This window comes from Meriones unguiculatus, chromosome 10 (genome assembly GCF_030254825.1).
Source record: "Meriones unguiculatus strain TT.TT164.6M chromosome 10, Bangor_MerUng_6.1, whole genome shotgun sequence".
Classification (NCBI taxonomy): domain Eukaryota; kingdom Metazoa; phylum Chordata; class Mammalia; order Rodentia; family Muridae; genus Meriones; species Meriones unguiculatus.
The window spans coordinates 6,588,043-6,607,616 of record NC_083358.1 but is presented as its reverse complement, the minus strand read 5'-3'; the positions used below and the strand labels follow the sequence as shown (position 1 = coordinate 6,607,616).

Here is a 19,574-nt window from a genome sequence, read left to right as displayed (position 1 = left end):
CCTCTTGCAGGAAGCTCCGTGGGGGTGGGGCTTGGGATTTGAGTGCCTACCTGCTGGGTGGGATGGGCAGTGAGTGAGCTGAGGTTCCACACAGGAGGGACAATGACCTCCATGCCCAGCTGTGGGGGTTGCAGTGAGGAAAGGGCCTTGGTCACATTTGAGCAGCAGCTCAGGCTTATCCCTGTCTGTGGCAGCAGGGATGTGGGACTTTGGACTCCAACCCCTGCCCCCTTCTGGCTACTTGCCTGCCATCTGGGTCATTGCTCATGTCCTGTAGTTCTCGGGGTGACCCAAACATAGTGCAGGGCTTTTAATCCCAGTACTCAGGGTGGCAGATCCAAGTGGAGCTCTAGCTCCACTAGAGGTGTGGGGTGTCGGTGTCAGCAGCTGTCAGAGAGCCCTGTCCCGGCCCCACGCTGCTCCTGTCATGGGAGAACTGGGTGGCAGATGGGGTTCGGGACTGGGCCCCTGACAAGCCCTGTTCAGGACGAGAGAAACAGATTTTCCCAAGAAGCCTAGGCATCCTGAGCCCCCAGTAAAGGCTGCAACCTGAGGTCCCGGGAGGTCCGGTCTGGCCTGTCATTGGTTTCCCCTCGGTGCTTCATGCCGAGATCTGAGTGGAGGAGCCTGAGGCAGTGCACAGGCCTGCTTTGCCCTCTCACTCTCTCCCCTTCTTCCTCCTCCTCTTTTTCCCTCCCTCTCTCCCTGCTCCTCCTCCTCCTCCTCTCCCCCTCATCAGACTGGGATCTCTGGCCCTACTCTGTGAGCTCCTGCTGACAGGCCTCTGAGCTCCACCTAGCCCTGTCCTTGGTGGCCGATGCAGACAGCATCATGGAGAGTAACCTTCGTCTGTTGACTGAGTTCAACCCGCACTTGTGGGGCTGCCCTGGGCCCTTGGCTCGTAGGGATGTGTTCTGCTGCCATGTGAGATCCAGGGACACCAGCAGGGCTGGGAGGAAAGGGCCCCAGAGGCGGCAGAAGCTGCCACCAGGTAGGTGGCAGGGTTGGTGGCAGGCCTGTGCTGCACCCAGCAAGGCCTGCCTCACGGGGACTACGCAGGACTACCGCCTTGAAGTTCCCAGTAGTTGTATCTGGGTGAGGGAAGCTTGCTGACTGGCATCTTGAATGCAGCTCACCCCAAACAAGCGTTCTCTGCTCTCCATTTCCCTGACCTTGGTGCTCAGGCTCCACTTGGTCCCACTGAGCTCCTGGGAGGGTGCTGGGGTCCCACTAACAGAGGAGGCTGACTTCCTCTTTGTGCTCTGCCCTGTGGGGATCTGGGTTCTTGATCCGGTTAAAAGATTAGATTCAAACTGGGCGCTAAACTGGCCCAGCAAGCAGCTGGAAGAGGCTTCAGGATAGTGTGTCTCTGTTCACACAAGTGAGGTCTCAGCATTCATGTAAACCCATGTCTGACCCCTCCACCCCTACCCTTGGACTCCAGTGTCCGGGACTGGCCTAGCCACCCCTAGGAAAAGACCCTGAGCCCAGCCTGGTGGGCAGACTGCCCTGTTTAGTGGGCCTCTAGGCTGTTCCTCGTACAGTTCGTGTGGCTTGCCTGCTATTCCTGGCCACGGGGGTGGGTTGTAGGGTGAGGGAAAAGAGGGGGTGCTGGATCTAAAGATAGATAGGCGGCCTGAAGGTGAGGGGAGGCACCGGAAGGAGGGTGAAAGAATGCTTAAAAATCGACCTGCCCTGGCATTTCTCAGGCTTCCCGAGCTCCTGGAGCCCTGGGGTTGTCATGACAACGGAGATACATCCTCTCCATTCTTCCACACACAAGAGAAACTGGCTGGTGTGGGTGGTGCCTATTCTCTGACTGGCCAAGAGCTCTCTGACCCGGGAGCTCTGGAGGGGCTGAGCCTCAGTCCAGCTTCCGTCCAGAAGCAACTGTTTCTCCCCTGTGATGTGGGGTGAGTCTGCGGCCTGTGGGTTCCAATGGCAATATTCCGAGCCCGGCCCTGCCCGTGGGGGACCTCACCGTCCCTAGCTGCCTTTCCTGCCGGTAAATCCTTACCCTTCTCTTGTTGGACTGTGTGGTTTTATAAAATGGGCTTTCTAACCCCCACCTCCAGAGCGAGCCCCGGGGTTCCTCGGTGGCACTGGCGAGGTTCCAGCCAGTAAGGATGTATCCACAGGAGGAGGAGGGCACTAACTAGGGAAAAGAGAGGCCATGGGGGACATAACTCTGAGATGGTGGCATTTGGTTGATGCAGGTTACGGCTGTTGTTCGTTGACTAGGCCCATTTGGGCTCCATTTGGGCAACAGGACAACGGGAATCTCCGCCTCACACCTCCCTCACAGGTGAACCCCAGTTGTGCAAACTGCTCGTATATGAAAGCATGAAGAGGTTGCTTTACCCTGCCCCTTACCACGCGGGGCAGAGCTGTGAAATCAAACTCTGCCAGCCATGGCGGTGCCCTCCTGTGGTCTCAGCACTGGGGAGGCTGAACCAGGCCCACAGGTTTGAGAGCAGCAAGCTCCTTGCCACAAAGCAAGGGCCGTTTCAAAAGCCCAAGGCTAGGCTACAGCTCGCCAGTAGAGCACGTGCCTACGCGCGCAAAGCCCTGGGTTCAGTCTCCAGAGCCACGGAACCCCCGGCGGAGGTGTTGGAGAGATGGCGCCTGGCTGAGGGCACTTCCTGCTCATCACGAGGACCAGGGTTCACACTCCAGCATCCACGTTGCACAGCTCACAGACACCTAGAACTCCAGCTCCAAGAGGTCCAATGCCCTCTTCTGGCTCCCATATGCTCTTTAATGCATGTGCACATGCCCACACACAGACACACACCCATTAATAAATAATAATAAATATAATAAACAAATTATTGTTTGCATTATAATAAATTATATGAAATATATAAATTAATTACATTATTATTATTATTATTATTATTATTATTATTATTATTATTACAGGCATGGTGGTACATGCCTATCACACTAGCACTCAGGAGGAAGACAGAAGCTCCTATGTTCAAGGTCATCCTTGGGTATGCTAAGCTGGAGGCTAGCCTGGGCTACGTGAGTGCCTGTCTCAAAAATAATAAAAAGGGAAAACAGAAGGAGAAAGGCACATGAAAGCCCCACTGTGATTCTGCTTGTCAGCTTGGGGGAGATGGGTGAGCTTTGCTGACCACTGAGCAGGAGGGCTGTGGACAGGCCTCCCAGGAGAGCCGTCCTTGTGTCCAATACAGCACAGGCCTCAGTGTCCCTGCTGCTCCTTAACTCAGACATCACACTTCTGGAAGTGGATCCCAAAGGTAGATTCGTGTTGCAAAAGTCAGATATGATCAACAGATTATTGTTGGACCAGGACTTGGGGTCACAGGAAATGAGTGACATGTGGCCGCACTCAGGCGGGGCAATTGGGGCAATTCCTTGAGCAGAAAGGAAATTCTGTACTTCACCGGTGTGACACAGACTCCACAGTGAGGTGTTAAGTTTTAGTGACAAAAGCCAGAAGCAGCGCAGAGCATGTGACGTGACTTCAGCATCGTGTCCCGCGCCTGATGTGTGGGAACCTAGGGCTCAGGCTGGCTGGGACGCTCTAGATTTCAGGCTTTATTGGGTATTAGAGCATTTGCATATCCACAGTGAGGTTCCTTGGAGCCATTGAGGGGGCTGAGGCAGGAGGATTGTGAATTTGAAACTGGCCTGTAGTACATAGTGAGACCCTGTCTCAAGAGAAAGTATTTCTTGAAGATGGAAGCCAAAGGTTTGTTTAATCTCCAGCGTGCCGTTTCTATGGCCCGTTTCCATGGCTCACAGATGTTACTGTGTCTACACTGGCCACGCTGCTCTGCCACTGCCAGCCTCCTGTGAGCCCTTCCTCGCCCTGGGCAGGCCCTGTCCTGTGCCCAGGCCCCACTGCCGGCCTGCATCTAGCATCTGTGTCCACGATGGACAAACCTGTCCAGTGGGCATTGCTCCCAGGGGAAACTAGTGAGCAGAGGTGTGGGACCTTTGCTGCCTTCACCGAGTGCTGCTTGCTTTTTAAAACTTTGTTCCTTCATAGCAGAAAGTTTCTTCCCACTTAGGAACCTTCAAGGAAAGTGAAGGTGGTCCCCGGTGCTGCGGGAACAGGTCAGGGGCAGCTGCTGCACTGGCCCTGTCCTCTTGAGTCACTACTGACCCTAGAGGGGCTGGGCGATGGCTATTCCGTGCTCTGTGCCTGAGCGTGCTTGTTGAGCCAGGCGTGTCAGGGCAAATAGGCTAGAGCTCTGTGAAGCCACTCAGGAGTGAGCCCACAGAATATCCACAGTGAAGCAGCAGGCCCACTCAGGCTCCTTTCCCACAAAGGCCCCTCTCTGTACCCACTTCGCAGGTGACCTGAGTCCTAGAGACTGAAGCTCTTCCCCAGCAGTGGCCAGTGAAAGAGGAGGCCGTGTGCTGACCTCAGCTTGTCAGAGCCCCACTGTGACACTGTGGTGACACTGTGGAGGGCACACAAGGAGAGCTGTGGTCAGGAGTGTTCTCTGTGTGAGTGTACACTGTGGAGGGCTGTGGTCAGGAGGTTCTGCTTGTGAGTGTACACCAGTGCAAGGTGACACAGAGTCTGAGCCAGGGGCTTCCTCCGATTCTTGGGAGATGTTGGGCCCTCCATAGTGTGTACACTCACGCAGAGAACCCTCCTGACCACAGCCCTCTACAGATGTTTAAGCCTATGGGGCTGGTCCCCAGAGGGCACCTGTATTGGGACAGGGCCTGCAGGTACCCTGCCTGGGCATGGTCCCTCCCCAGCAGCCTCTCTGGAGGAGGGGGGTCGCCTTGACAACTGTAGCCCAGGAAGAGAAACTTGCTGGGCACTTCCGGTAGAGTCTCTGGGAGCCTGGCTTCCCGGGGGTAGCCACTACTCTTCTTTGCTAAGCAACACTGAGCCACCAGGACCATGTGGTACTTGACCACGAGCAGTGGCTTTAGGTGGACTGTGCGTGTGTGTGTGTGTGTGTGTGTGTGTGTGTGTGTGTGTGTGTGTGCGTACACAGCTCCATCACTCCCTGTCTGCTTCCCAGGGCTGTCACCTTGACCCACTACCAACTTGGGTCTTGACTGTTCCATCATGCTGGGAACAGGAGTCCAAGATCAATGTGTCGGCAAGGCTAGCTCCATGACAGGCTGCAAAGAGCAGCCTGTTCCTGTCAAGATGGTGGCAGGCTCAGTGTATTCATTGGGTTCTGTGTCTGTCCATGTTGAGGTTTTATCTCTAGCCCAGTGGGCTGGATTAGGGCCCCTCCTGGTGACCTTACCCTCCCTGAATAAGGTCAATGCCACAAATACCTGGGGCAGGACCATAATATGCTATGACTAGGGCTATGACCCAACCTCTGTCACACACACTTGACCTTTGTAGTTCAAGGCTGTCCCTAGAAGTATAAAGAAAAGCCACATCTACAGTCAAGGAGAAGGGCAGGGTGACACATCCGAGCACTAAGGAGGTTGAAGCAGGAGAGTTATGAATTCAAGGCCTGCCTGGGCTAGAGTGACACCCTGTAATTAAAGAGTGATTAAAAAGGCAAGCAAGGCCAGGTGGTGGTGAGGCATGCATTTAATCCTAGTGCTTGGGAGGCAGAGGCCGATGGATCTCTGAGTTCAAGACCAGCCTGTTCCACAGAGTAAGTTCCGAGACAGCCAGGGCTACAAAGAGAAACCTTGTCTCAGAAAAACAAAACAAAACAAAAAAACAAACACCTAAATAAATAAATAAATAAATTTTAAGAAGCAAATCGTGTGGGGGCCAGGATGGGAAGGCTAAGAAAACCATCAAGCTTAGCTGGCCTCGTGAGGAACAGAGTCTACGTCAGTGTGGACATCTGCATACAGTGTTCTCTGCCCATCGCTGCCCCTGCTCCTCCTCAGACCAGTGCTGAATTTTGGAGACAGCCATTGTGAGCAGCAGCTGTTCAGTGTGTGTTCTGTAGCAAGGCGTGTGAGCTGAGCACAGAGAGCCCTTAGCTCAGCTGTGAAGGGCCTTGGGTTGGGGGAGGGGACCTGCCAGGGGTTTTCATGAGAGGTGTAATAAGCCGGGCTGGCGGGAGACATGCAGGGTGTGTGATGGAGTAGACTTCCGGGAAGCAATAGGAGCCAGAGACCCCAAAGGCACAAGCCTGTCTTGATGGAACAGGCTCTCCCTGAGGGTCAGTGAAGCCTGGGGACCATATCTGGAGGAACCCTGACAGCTGTTGCCAGTGCTGAGAATGGCCCAAGGGCATATGTGAGCTTCTGAGTTCGGTAGAGATTAGCGAGCAGTGCTGCTGTGGGCAGAGGAGAGGTTAGGAGCATACACAGAGTTGGTGCCACTGGGTATCAATCCCGTGAGATTCCCGAGGAGCAAAGGCTTGGAGGAGGGAAGCCGGGATGGTTATGACCCTTTGCCCTCCCTTTCCTACCAGCATAGGCCAGGAATGGATTCAGAACAAAAGACAGAGCAAGACACTGGCCAGAGAAGATTCAGTTCCCATGGTCCAGGGGAAAGAGGCACTTCCCACAGACACAGAGAAACACAGAAGGGCTGACACAAGGCAGAGGTGGAAGGCTCTGGAACCCAAGTTCCTTCTTCCAAAGGCTCACTGTGACTCCTGACCCTCAGTGGCCAGGAGATCTGAGTAGGCCTGTCTTCTTAGTAGCTTCTTGGAGGCCTGCTCGGGCCTCCAGAGTCTTTGAGTCCAGTATCCAAGCATCTACAGTGAGTCTGGCCAGAGGTGAGCAGAGGCACAAGGCAAGATGGAAAACTGCCAGGGAAAGCTGGGTAGTCTGAAGGAAAGAGCTGCCCAGGCTCTGGAGCCTTGCTGGTGAACAGTGCTGGTAGAGAGAATGGGAGAAAGGGTTGAGGGAGAAGGAGGGTCTCCTCATGGATTCACAACTTCCCTTGGCTCTGGGAGTCTCATAGCTGCATGTTGACAGGAGAGTGACCTGGGCTCAAAGAGCCAGGGAAGCCGGAGTGTAGAGTGACTTCCTATGGCTCCCAAACAAAGAGCCACACGTGGTCAGCACAAAAGTGTGTCCCCAGCCTCCAGCAACAGTTTCCGTCAGCAGCTCATTTGTCCTGTGTTAGCAGCGCCGGCTCCCGTTGGCAGCCGTGGGCACAGTTGGTTCTCTCTGGTGACTTCCTTTGTAGTCTCTCTCTAGCCAGCAGTATATGATTGGTCGCATGCCCTGTGTGTGTGCTGAGCACCCAGCACTTGCTCCGAGGTCCCTTTAGGAAGGATTAGAGCCTTTATTGAGGTGCATGCTGTGGGATCAGATGGCCTGCCTCTTCGGTTGCCGGGGGCCTGCTGGTTACCCACTCTTCTCCATTTTTCTTTCCAAGACAGAGTCACACAGTGTAACCTGCCTCTGCTTCCTGCATGTTTGTGTGATGGAATTGCAGGTGCGCCACCTCGCTCCACCCTACCACTTTTATTTTAAAAGTATGAGGTCGGCGTCACCTGCTGGCTGCCCCTTGGCCCCTAGGCATTCCCTGGATCCCCACTGATGCACTTCCTGCAGTTAGCTCCTTTATCTGGAAGATCACTGGCCCTAGCTGCCTTCTGATCTACCTTGGTCTCTTCCATCCAGAATGGGTCCCTGAGCCCTGCCCTCGGTTGCTCTGGACTTGAAGTCACCTCCCCCTCTCTGGGTGTCCGAGTCTAGGTGAGGACCACAGGTAGAACTATGTGCAGACACAGGGTACCATGCAGAGGGCCCAGCGAGTGATGCCAGGCACAGGGGAGCCCTTCATAAGCTGAGTGTCCCATCTATGTCACTGCAGCTATTCTCAGGTTCCCAGGCAGTTTCCACAGAAGAGGCCTGCATCCACAAGTCTTCAGCTGATCCAATGTCAGTAATTAATCAGGTGTAGATAGGGCTATGTTAGTGTGATGCTGTAACGACAACTACCGGACACTCAAGGAATATTCTAGAAGGTGCAATTTCCATCTTACATTCCTTGGAACATGAATGAGGTCATGGCTCCTCTCAGAAGCAATTGTCTTTTCCCGGTTCTAGGAACTAAAGCGCTTAGAGGGATAGGATCTTATTAACACTACATTTTAGCATGTTGAGTTTTCCTGGCTTCTTGGGCTGGCTCCCTGGTGTGTGGCAGATAACAGGAGGTCATAATGCCACATTAGCGGAGAAGCTGGGGGCTGGCCGGGCCTCCTGTTTCCCCTTCTGGACACTCACTCATGCCTTGGGCTTCCATCCCTGTATCTGGGCAGCGTGTTTTCTTCTAATACGATCACTTGCAAACCGGAGCTCAAAGTAAACGTTGTGAGGGGTTCAAGGGTTAGCTTGGAGACCCCAGATCCCAGGCGCTGTGAGACACGGGAACCAGGCTACAGGGCAGAGCCTTCCCCCGAGAGCTGCGTGACAAAATTCGGTCCTCCCTGTGTTTGTGCTGGGAGCCCGTCTCTGGGAAATGATGAGATTATTATCGGAGTGGAGCCCTCAAGATGGTATTAGTGGCCTTTAGGCCAAAGCATGAGAGATGCCTTCTCTTCTGTCAAGGACACAGCCGGAAGATGCTATCTGTGAACCAGGAAGGGGGTCTTCCCCAGATGACACCCTAACTTTAGACCTCCAGCCTCAGAGCTGGAGAAAGACGTCTGTGATTGAAAGCCACTGTCCCCTATTGCCTGCTCTGGCAGCTACGTGGACCACAGGCAGGAGGCCTGTGAGGAGAAGCCACCTTTATCTCAGGGACTGGGGACTGCTGCTTGCAGTGTTCGGGAGGTGGTTCTCAGGTGTGGCACGGTCCAGCTCTGAAGTCAGCGTGCTAGGAGGAACATATGAGGAGCGCTCCATTCAGCCCTGGAACTCTAGTCTCTTATTCAAGGGCAAGGTGGCCCTGGCGGACTCAGCAGAGACCCAGCCCAAGCAGAGCTGGCACACATGCAGGTCCTGGCCCATCCATCCCCATAATGGCCTGCGTCCTCTTTGCCAGCATGGGAACCTCCCCACCACTACCCAAGGCTGGCTGGAGCTTGTGGGAATCCACTGGTGACCCATTACCGCCTCCAGCCTGGGACGGGGATAGCCCAGCTCAGGCTCCCACAGTGTGGGGGGTTTGTTGATAAAAACACATGTTCTAGGGCTGCTTAACAGTATGCACAGCTCTTGCAGGGGAGCCGAGTTCCATTCCCAGCTCCCACGACCAGCAACTCACAGCCACCTTCAGCTCTAGCTCCAGGGGAGCTGACACGCTGTTCTGTCCTCCAGGGTACTCCACAGTGTGCAGCAGATACTCATGGACACACAGAAACACACAAATAAAAATACAATCTTAAAAGACAACAGGACCTCTCCGTGGTTTGAACACTTGCTGCCTTTTGCAAAGAAACAGGGTTCAGTTCCCAGCACTGCCTGCAACTCCAGTCCCAGGGGATCTGATGCCCTCTTCTGGCTTCTGCTGATACTACATGCACGGACACACAGGCAAAGCACCTATGTACATAAAGTAAAAAAAGTAAAGAAGAGCCAGAAAGATGGCTCAGAGGTTAAGAGCATCTGGCTCCTTGTGCAAAGGTCCTGAGTTCAATTCCCACAACCACATGGTGGCTCATAACCATCTATAATGAGATCAGGTGCCCTGCTCCGGTGAGCAGGCATACATGCAAGGCAGAACACTGTATACATAATAATAATAAATAAATAGTTTTTTTTTTAAGTGAAAAAGAAATACCACACTTTCTCCACAGGCTGCTACCCTAAGGCCAGGGATGTTTATTGAGTGACTAAATGATAGATCCAAGGGCAGACACCCAGAATGCTTACTGCAAAGAGTCCCTTCTGGGCCTCTGCTTGATGCCCACCCTTTGCCATCTGTCTCCCAACAGGACCTCCCACTCACGGGCCAAGGCTGAGGCAGCACTCACAGCCGCTCAAAAAGCCCAGGAGGAAGCACGGATCGCCAGGATCACTGCCAAAGAGTTCTCGCCTTCCTTCCAGCACAGGGAAAACGGTGAGTTCTGTGTGGCTCCGAGGGGTGGGGGCCTGGGCAGTGGCTCCTGCTGCTACCTGGGGCTAATTGTCACTCACCCAGAGCTGATGCCTTACAAACATTTATGTGGGTGTGCATGGACTATATCCAAGTTCTCTGCATGTGTAGACACTGCCTTTCTTCTCCTGGGTCCCATCTACAATGGTGGCTTTGTGCCCTCTGCAGCAAGGGTGACAGATGAACTGAATCTAGTCTCATTTGATGACTTTTTTTTTTAAAGATTTATTATGTATACAGTTCTGTACTTGCCTTTACACCTACTCATCAGAAGAGGGCACCAGATCCCATGTGGTTGCTGGGAATCGAACTCAGAACCTTCAGAAGAGGGGCCAGTGCTCTTAACCTCTGAGCCATCTCTCCAGCCCCCTGTTGCTTGTTTCTAATACAAGGTCTTATTCTGTGGCCAAGGCTGTTCCATGGCAATCCTCCTGCCTCAGCCTCCTCTGTGCTGTCTTATTTCATCTTAATGCACCCTCGATGAGGCACAGACAGCCATGTGTGGCCAGTGGCTGCCAGCTTGGGGTTCTCTGGTGAGTGGAGGCTTGTGCTGTGTCCCTCAGAAGTCACTCCCTTTTGGGAGATATGTGAGGGCTGCTCTGGGGCGGAGTCTCCAGTGTCAGGACAGTCGACTGTATGGGGGCCGGGCTGTGCCCACTCAGTCCCAGAGTGCCCAGACTGTCCTTCCTGTCCACTCCCAGCTCCTGTACCCTGTATGTATGCATATGTGTCGCTGTAAGGGCAAGGATAGAAAGTCGAATAAGGCTATGAGACTAGGGTGTGCTGTGCCCAGTCTGTTCTCACACATCGATGAAGGAGCCTCTGGGCTCCGGGGCTGAGGAGCAATGCTCACATAGCTGGTGCTGGGCCTATCCCGGTCAGGTCAGATGAGAGTCTTGCTGTCTGCTCCTTCTGGAGCTCTGTCTGGGCTCCACTCTGGTATCCCACTGCGTGGTGGCCACAGCTCCTCTCTGAGATGTTTCTGGTATAGAGGGGGAGGAAGCCATCAACTCGGCATAGTCTCCATCACCCAGCCGCTCCCAGCTTTAAGAGAAGGTCAGGAGAAGCCCTGGTCCCTGGTGGAGGGCCGAGTTCCTAGTCAGACTGAGGTATCTCAGGTGAGCCCCGTGTAGAACACGTAGGCGGACAGCCATGCTAGTAATTCCCACAGGTCCCCAGCCCAGCCCCGAATGCTGCGGAGTCCTTCCCTGGGTCCTGCTACACTGCGCCTAGGAGCTTCGGCTGGAGGGGATGCCATACTGTCTGAGGCACTTACGTGCAGACTGGTGACCAAGAGAGGCATCCACTGGGTGTTCCGAGGTGCCCTGGGCAGAGCCCACAGGATCCAGACCTGCCCACAGCTGGCCTGGGATCTCTGACAGCCAGCTGTGTTGTCTTAGGCCCCATGTATGTGGGCCTTGGAGCATCCAGCTGGCCCAGGATGCCGTTTCTTCCGGGGAGGCCTCAGCTGGTGTCTGTTTTCTGTTCAGAGTTGCCCCCTTGAGAAAGTCTGTGAGGAAGGCCCTCAACCCGAAGGATCTCAGCGGCCCCATTACTGGGATGGGACCGGAGCATGGGACTTGGCTTTGCAGGACCCCTTCCTGGCTGTTGCTGTCTGTGGTCTCTGGCCACGCCTGCTTCCTGGGAGACTGCCATGGCCACCCCTCTCCAGCATTGTGTTACCTCCAGGTGTCCTTAAATCCCTTCTGGGATTCACTTCCCCACATCAGGACATTTCCTAGAATGCATTAATGGCCAGTGGGGCCTCGCTGGAAGGGAACTGGGTGTCAGGTGTCCCCCTCCCCGGTCCTCCAGGCCAAGCAGCTGCTGTGATCTCTTACAAAGACTCCCGAGGACAACTGACTGCTCGCAGTCCTGGGAAGAGTGTAGCAGAACTGGCATTTATAACGGGTCCTGGATCACGAGCTCAGCTAGTTCTAAAAACCATTACCCAAGTGTTTATCAGCCAGGGGCAGAAGGCTGCCTAGCTTCGGGCTGCCTGCTTGGGGCAGACCCTGGTAGCCAGTCCCTCTGTGGCTTCCTGAGGCCACAGGGCTGGGAGGAGGGGGTTCAGGCTGGGCCAGGGCAGTACCCAGAGCACCCAAGCTGATACCCCATCCCTAAAGCCTGCGCAGACCTGTGCCTAGGACACAAGGCAGGAAGGAAGGCCCTGGAATTAAGTTGCAGTTCCCCCAGGTTGCTTCTTGGACTTCATAATGGTCTTCCAGGGACAGCACGTGCTTTGCAGCTAATTTTAGCTGAGAATGACCTCTGCTGTGCTGGGAGCCAGGCGCGAGCCACGCTCTAAGGCGCAGGTCTAACAGGCAGGCAGCCTCACCCTTGTGAGGAAGGCCACACAGCCACCAGCAGGCTCAAGCCCTGACTGTCCAAGTCCCTGATGTCTGGCTAAGGGACTGTGGTGACAGGTGCCTGGCTCTAAGGTCCTGCCGGTTATCCTTGTTGGGTGACCCAATCCACACTGGGCACAAGACCTCTTTATGGGCTCCATGTGACCCCGTGCTCTTTTGTCTCCCACCCAAGGGCTTGAGTACCAGAGGCCAAAGCACCAGATGTCCTGTGATGACATCGAGGTGCTCTCCACGGGGACCCCCCTGCAGCAGGAGAGCCCCGAGCTGTACCGCAAGGGCACTACCCCTTCTGATCTGACCCCCGACGACAGCCCCCTGCAGAGCTTCCCCGCCAGCCCCGCGGCTACCCCTCCGCCAGCTCCTGCCTCCAGGAACAAGATGGCGCACTTCTCCAGGCAGGTCTCAGTGGATGAGGAGCGAAGCGGGGACATCCAGATGCTCCTTGAGGGCCGCGGAGGGGACTATGCCCGCAACAGCTGGGGCGAGGAGAAGGCGGGGGCCTCTAGGGGTATCCGCAGTGGTGCCCTGCGCAGCGGCCAGCCCACTGAGGACTTCCGCACCCGGGGTTCGGGCCACAAGCAGCCCGGGAACCCCAAGCCCCGGGAGCGGCGGACGGAGTCCCCCAGCACGTTCTCGTGGACTTCTCACCACCGGGCAGGCAATCCCTGTTCCGGGGGCCCCAAGCTGCCAGAGCCAGATGAGGAGCAGCTGAGCAACTACAAGCTGGAGATGAAGCCCTTACTAAGGATGGATGCCTGTCCACAGGATACGCACCCTCAGAGACGGCGTCCCAGTCGGGGTGCTGGGGGAGACCGGCGCTCTGAGGACCGGGGCTTCGGGCTGCAGAGACTGAGGTCCAAGTCCCAGAACAAGGAGAACCTCAGGCCGGCCTCCTCAGCAGAGCCCACGGTGCAGAAACTGGAGAGCCTGCGGCTGGGGGACCGGCCCGAGCCCCGTCTGCTGCGCTGGGACTTGACCTTTTCCCCACCCCAGAAGTCCCTGCCTGTTGCACTCGAGTCTGATGAGGAGACTGGGGATGAGCTCAAGTCCAGCACGGTGAGTGGTGCCCACCCCTTGCTGGGCAGAGGCAGTGAGACCCAGGGCCAACTCCTGGGTCTCTTTACTCTGCTTTCTGTGGATTTCCTCTCCGGGGGTTGGGGTGCAGCCAGTGTGGGTATCTACAGTAAGTAGAGATAGTGTGACATATGGGGTCACACTGGCTTTAGAAGGATCTCCAAGAAGGCTCCTCCTGGGCTCACCCTTTAGAAGCAGCATGGCTGCCTGCGCTGGCGTCTTGCTCTGTCTTGTGCAGACCTGTTGCTGCCATGGTTTGTGTTCTGGGTTTGGGCTGGAGTGGGGCTGAGGCCCCTCTGTCCAGACAGCCTTTCTCTTCTGAGTACCTCTCATTTGTGCTAGATGCCAAAACTGTTGAAGGGTCCAGCTCCCAAGAAGTTGATGCTTTACACATGGGACAGCAGGTTGGAACCCTGCACACCTGCCCTGAGGCCAGCCTCCAAGGCCTCTGTGGAGCTATAGTTGCCCAAGCAGTAGGACACTGCTAGGAATGCATAGCATTGAGGTTCCTGGGCCCCTTGGCCTTTGGAGGTTTATTACGTCTCAAGGGGTGTAGGTCAGACTCCCACATGAGTTCCCCTCACTGGACCCTGGGAGCAACTCTTTGCCTGGGCAGGCAACCCCCAGTTTTCTTTCCCTGTCCCAGGATGGGCCTTTTGGAGGAAACGGCAGCCTTCCCTGGGCTGGCCAGTGCTGAGATACTTATGGGGCCTGCTGGGACCTCTAAGCCCACAGCTGGCCCCGTGGCAGAACGCAGCTGGAAGGGATGCTGGCACAGAAGCCTGGTGTCCTGTCCTGTGTACCAGAGGACTCGGCAGACAGGCCCCGTTCTCCCACCATGACAAAGACAACCACCCTTTGGTGCCTGAGCTTTACATGACAGGCTGGGTTTCTGAGCATCTAGCTGTGTGGATGGAGGCTGCAAGGCCTCACACACCTGTGCCAGGCCCAGTGGGAGTCCCTTCGGGGTTCTTATTGCTGCCATAGCAGTGGTCAGTGTCCATCTCAAGGGGCCCTGGGCATGCTGTGGTTTCATCTCACAGCCCTGGGAGTCCCTTGCTGTAGGGAAGCAGCTTCCCATGGCCCTGGATTCTCCTTGAAGAAACTATGTCCTTGCTGCTGCAGCTCTAAAATGCCTCTTCCACTCGGTTGTTGTGGGCCACAGCACTAGCTTGGGCCTCACCCTGCCGCACACAGCCTGCTGCGCAGTTGTGGGCACGCAGTGTGTATGGCTATTTCTGGAGCAGCACAGCAGTGGGCAGGGGTGGGAGGCTCAGGAGTAGTTCTATATTTAGCCCTCTTAACCATGTTGGCTTTTTTTGGGTGCCTTAAGACGAGGTTTCTGGCTGGGAATCTATCTCAATGGTAGAGTGCACTTGCCCGGTGCCCGTATGTCCCTAGGTTCAGTCCCCAGCACCACTGAAAAGGAAAAGCAGTTTTAGCCACGCCCATAACCCTAGCACTGCAGAGCTTGATACTGGAAGAGCACCATGAGGTCATCCCAGCCTGCTCTCTCTTAGGAGATAATCAACCTTGTAAATTGGACCTGAGGGCATGAGTTTGATCCCTGGAACCAGGCGGCAGTGGTGAGGCACGCCTTTAGTCCCAGCACTTGGGAGGCAGAGGCAGGCGAATCTCTGACTTCAAGGCCAGCCTGGTCTACAGAGTGAGTTCCAGGATAGCCAGGGCTACAGAGAGAAACCCTGTCTCAAAAAACAAACAAAAACATCAGCCACAGTGACAGCACTGGGGACATAGAGACAGGCAGATTCTCTGTGGCCAGCCAGGCTGGCCTACTTGGTGAGCTCCAGGCCAGTGAGGGCCTGTGCCAAGTAAAACAAGGTGGGAGGTTTCCTGGGGTCGTTCTGACTTCCACACGCATATACATACATGTGGGCACTTATACATGCACATACATGCTCACATACTTACACACAACCAAAACAAACACCCAGAGTTCCCTCGGGTGGGTGTGCAAAGCATGAGGACTGGCCACAGGCTGGCTTTAAGTATGGGGGGAGCCAGAAGCTTACAGTGCTGCACCCTGTGGCTTCCAGCTGGGGTGATCTGGGACACTCCCTCACTGCCCAAGGCCACCCACACTCCAAGGAGAGAAAGTGAAGCGACTCCAGCCCCACCCTGTGGTCACAACTTCCTGAGAAAGCAGATGGGGTGTCTGTACTGTGTCCCACACTGTCCAGTGGAGCCCAGGCTTCGTGGCAGATAGGTGACTGTCCCTGGTTCGAGTTTAGTGATGACCATGAGTGGCTTCTTGGAGGCTGGCTGCCAGCCATCTGAAGACCTGTGTTCCCTCCCAGCACAGGGAGGGCTCTGTACAGTATGGCCTGCCCGATGTCCTGGTCAGGGAAGGTGGTTCCTGGCAGGAGACATCCTCCAAGTTGTCTGGCAGTGGTGGATGGCTGGGAAAGACCCTCTGGCTGATAAGGGGCCTGGTCATGGTGAACTCTGAGGCCCTCTCTTGAACCTCAGGAGCCCCACCTCTCTCAAGTGATGGGCAGAACACGAGGCCCCTGCTCTAGACTTACCATGCCTGGTAGCAACTGCAGATGATCCCTGATGGTAGAGTCACTTAGGTGGTGGGTGAACTCTTGCTGGGATGGGGATCTGGTCCCAAAGCTATCCTGTTACATGCCAGGGCTCCTCTGCCCTTTGACATACCTATGGGCCTGGGGCTTTGTAGAACATCTATAGAATGGTGGGGAGCAGTGGGCTGCCAGCAGGGACCAGGACCCAGTCCTTGACCAACTCTGCTTGCTGTTAAGGCTCTTTCCATTTCCTTGCAAGGCTGGCTCAGCCCAGACGTCATGGACTCCTCAAAGTCCACACCATAAAAGCACCAGAGTTCAGGAGGCCAATCTCCTTGTTCCTTCCTGCCAGGCCGAGCCTGGGGCTCCATCCACCCTTCAGCAAATGCTAACAGGAGAATGGACTGGGCTGCTGGGGTCCTAGGCCCAGATAGGACTGGCTACTTGGATCTTCCTCCCTTGGCCAGGGCCCAGAGTATTTAAAAGCCCTGTGGAGGTAACTCATTAGTAAAGCACTTGCCTAATGTAATCATTAGCATTGCAAAATAATAGATATACTTAAGAAGCCCTCTGTTCAGCCAGGCATGTGGCACACACCCATAACCCCAGCATCCGAAAGGCAGAGCCAGGAGAACCAAGTTTGAAGATACTTGGGTAGATAGCAAGAAATAAGGGGGAAGCTCCCTGAAGCCTGCAGTCTGGCTGAGCAATCTTCAGCAGACACCTTGCTAAGTGGTGTCTCTTGGGTCTGGGATGTGAGCTAGAAGGTGCATGTGTGTGGTCAGCAGGTTGGGCATCATGTCTGCTCAGAGGATGAACTGCAGGGCGGTGGGCTGGGAGCCAGATGTGCTTGCTCTGCACTCACGGAGCCTGGCTGAGGCCTCTGCAGTGCTGGCTTCTCTCTGGACTGCTGGCTGTCCAGGGCAGATGCAAAGCCTCCCGCTATGATGGGGCTGTGGGGGCTTCCTCCCCTGCTCTGCGTGCAAAGTCCGGCCCCAGAAGCTGCGACAGGCAAGGTGCAGGCAGCTTGCCAGGCAGGTGTCTTGGGGCTCTCAGGGCCAGTGGCTGTGATGGGGGTGACAGTGAGCATCACTGAGAAAGACGGAGCCAAGGGCTTCAGGAAGTGCTGGGAGAAACTAGGTACTGGGTGTATGTCAAGAACTGGATCCAAAAGAGCAGCCCGTGGGCAGCAAGTAAGTCTGCAAGCAGGAAGGAAGGAGCACAGGAGATTCCAAGTGACCCACCGAAGAGCCTCCCCCCAGGTTACTGAGAAAGAGTAGTGTAGAGAGCCTTCTGAGGACACCAGTGAGTGGCCCTGTCCTCTCTGCCGTGGGCATGGGCCACTCCCACCGAGGCACCTGTGGTAATGCCCTGCAATGGTATCACTCTCACCTATCCTCTCTGTTCCAGGGCTCCGCTCCCATCTTGGTCGTCATGGTGATCCTGCTCAACATTGGAGTGGCCATTTTGTTTATTAACTTTTTCATCTGACGAGATTGTTGTGACCACGGAAGCAATGATGTACAAAAGGGACATTAAAAGCAAAACAAAAAGGGAAATTCTGACTTGGACAGCCCCATGACTCCTGTCTTTCCACAGAACAACATGATTGGGTATCACTCACAGTTTGCCTTTTTTTCTGGGTAATGTTTTTTTGGATTTTAGCCAAAATTCTTTGCTTGTATAACAGGATGCTGTGCAGCATGGCAGGAGGAGGCCGGCATGCCACCCCTCCAGCTTGGTGTGAAAGGGTCCCGGCAAACCAGCGGCCTAAAGATCGGGATCTTTACGTTTCCTGCCGGCTGTGGAAGGTGGCACTTGAAAGGAGGCACCTTCACAAGGGTGCCCGGCTACCCGGGGGAGGGGGAGAGCAGCTAGGTAGTGCAGTTACGGAAGGCAAGTGGCTCTGTCCTCCTGTCTGGAGTAGCTGCTGGGAGTGTGGGCCCAGGGACAGGGACAGGGTGTCCTGGTCTCTGTCTCCATGGAGTCTGTGCTGCATACCTGTGGAGGGAGAGGGAAGCCCCTGCTCTTCTTCCCAGAACAGACCATGATCCCTCTTCTCGGCACTGCCCACGGCCCTCCTAAGGAGGCTGCCTCCCCACACTGAGTCTTACGGCAAAGTCTGTTCCCTGCTGTCCTCCGCTCATCCATTGTCAGCCCTGTCCAGCCATCCTCCCTCCAGACCCAGGGAGGCCATGCTGCAGATGTCCAGGGCTGACCCCAATCTGGCCAGGCACACTTGAGCCCTGATGCCAAGGGGCTGTGGCCCACATGCCCCGGACAGCCTGACAGCACGCCTGGGCTGAGCATGTGGCGTTTTGCACCTAGTATGCAGGATGTATATTCAGGCTTCCGTGTCCCTGGCAGTGACGCCCCTTGGAGGACGTCACTTCTCACTGACCTCCACGGGGTCTCACATCTTTGCACTGTGCCTGCCTCGACTACCCCTAAAAGATATGCATATTCCCTCCAGATGCCTCAGTGCTACTCCAGAGTGAGTCTGGTCCCGGGACAGGAATGTGGTTGAAGCCAGTGGCTTGAATGTCCTGGAGACTGTTGCATACCCAGCACTCCCCGGATGTACAATGTAACTTGTTTCAGTCAAACAACAGGTTCCTCATGTCTCTGCCTTCTCTACCAGGGTTGTTCCCTCATCCAAACAAACGAACAAGGGATGCCAGCTCGCCTGGTACCCATGGCTCCGTCAGTCTTCTTGGGTGCAGCCCGTCTGTCTTATGGACTTTGCCTTGCTTTGCTCGTGTTCAGCTGTTCTCTGCTACCTTTCGAGCAGATTTCTTTACTACAGTGCACTGGATTGCTATATTTTTAACCAGAAATAAACTACAGATTAGAGCATGTTCCAGCGACACTCAGCTTTATTGTTTCCGTTATCCACCCTGTTCCCTAGCCACTGCCTGTCCCTCCTCCCAGGCTGGTCTGGATCAGCAGTTGAGGTGGGGGAGGCAGGTGACCCAATGCACTTCTGGTGTTTCTAAAGGGTTCCATCTTTTTGTACAGCTTACTTTTCCATCCACCTTTTTAATATCAAGTGGTTGCTACAGAAATGGTATGAACCAAATAAAGATTCCTGCTCTTTGCAGCCAGGAGAGCCATCCATACTGGGCTATGTGAATTATAATTGTCTGCGGACATGAGGGAGGGACTCAGTGTGCATCCCATGAGCTGCCTGACCCGCAAGGGTGCCTACTCACATAGGTAGGCACGTTTACACACATCACCCTGACACATGCACAGCCCAAATGTGCTTAAGAGGCTCTCACAGAAAAAAAAAAAAAAAAAAAGGCTCTCTCAGAGGACAGCACACATCCGCTGTGAGTGATGTTACCACAGAGCCAAACCCACAGCCTGGCACTCCACCGGCAGCCTGTGGTAATGCAGTACACGGTCATTTCTATAGTCCTAGTGGACTCTAGGCGGGTGTGATGGAGCCTGAGATACCCCTGGGGTCTTGAGAGATATAGCAAGGTGGCCGCAGTGAAGGAGACGCCATGCCGTGGTTACTGTTCTCCCATCTGTGCAGAGCCTACCTCCTCTCCCAAGGCTTAGTAGATGCAGCATGTTGAACAGGAGGATGACGACTGCCGG

At 55.1% G+C, this 19,574-nt stretch overlaps 1 protein-coding gene across 1 annotated transcript in view; it reads left to right on the top strand.

Moving 5' to 3' along the window:
• Jph3 (junctophilin 3) overlaps positions 1-18,826 on the top strand; it is a 56,156-nt gene extending 37,330 nt beyond the window's left edge. The window contains exons 3-5 of the mRNA XM_021631151.2: positions 9,819-9,943; positions 12,521-13,404; positions 17,379-18,826. Coding sequence (XP_021486826.1) covers positions 9,819-9,943; positions 12,521-13,404; positions 17,379-17,459 — 1,090 coding nt within the window. The 3' untranslated portion in view covers positions 17,460-18,826. The remainder of the gene's footprint in view (positions 1-9,818; positions 9,944-12,520; positions 13,405-17,378) is intronic.
• Positions 18,827-19,574: the final 748 nt, after the last annotated feature.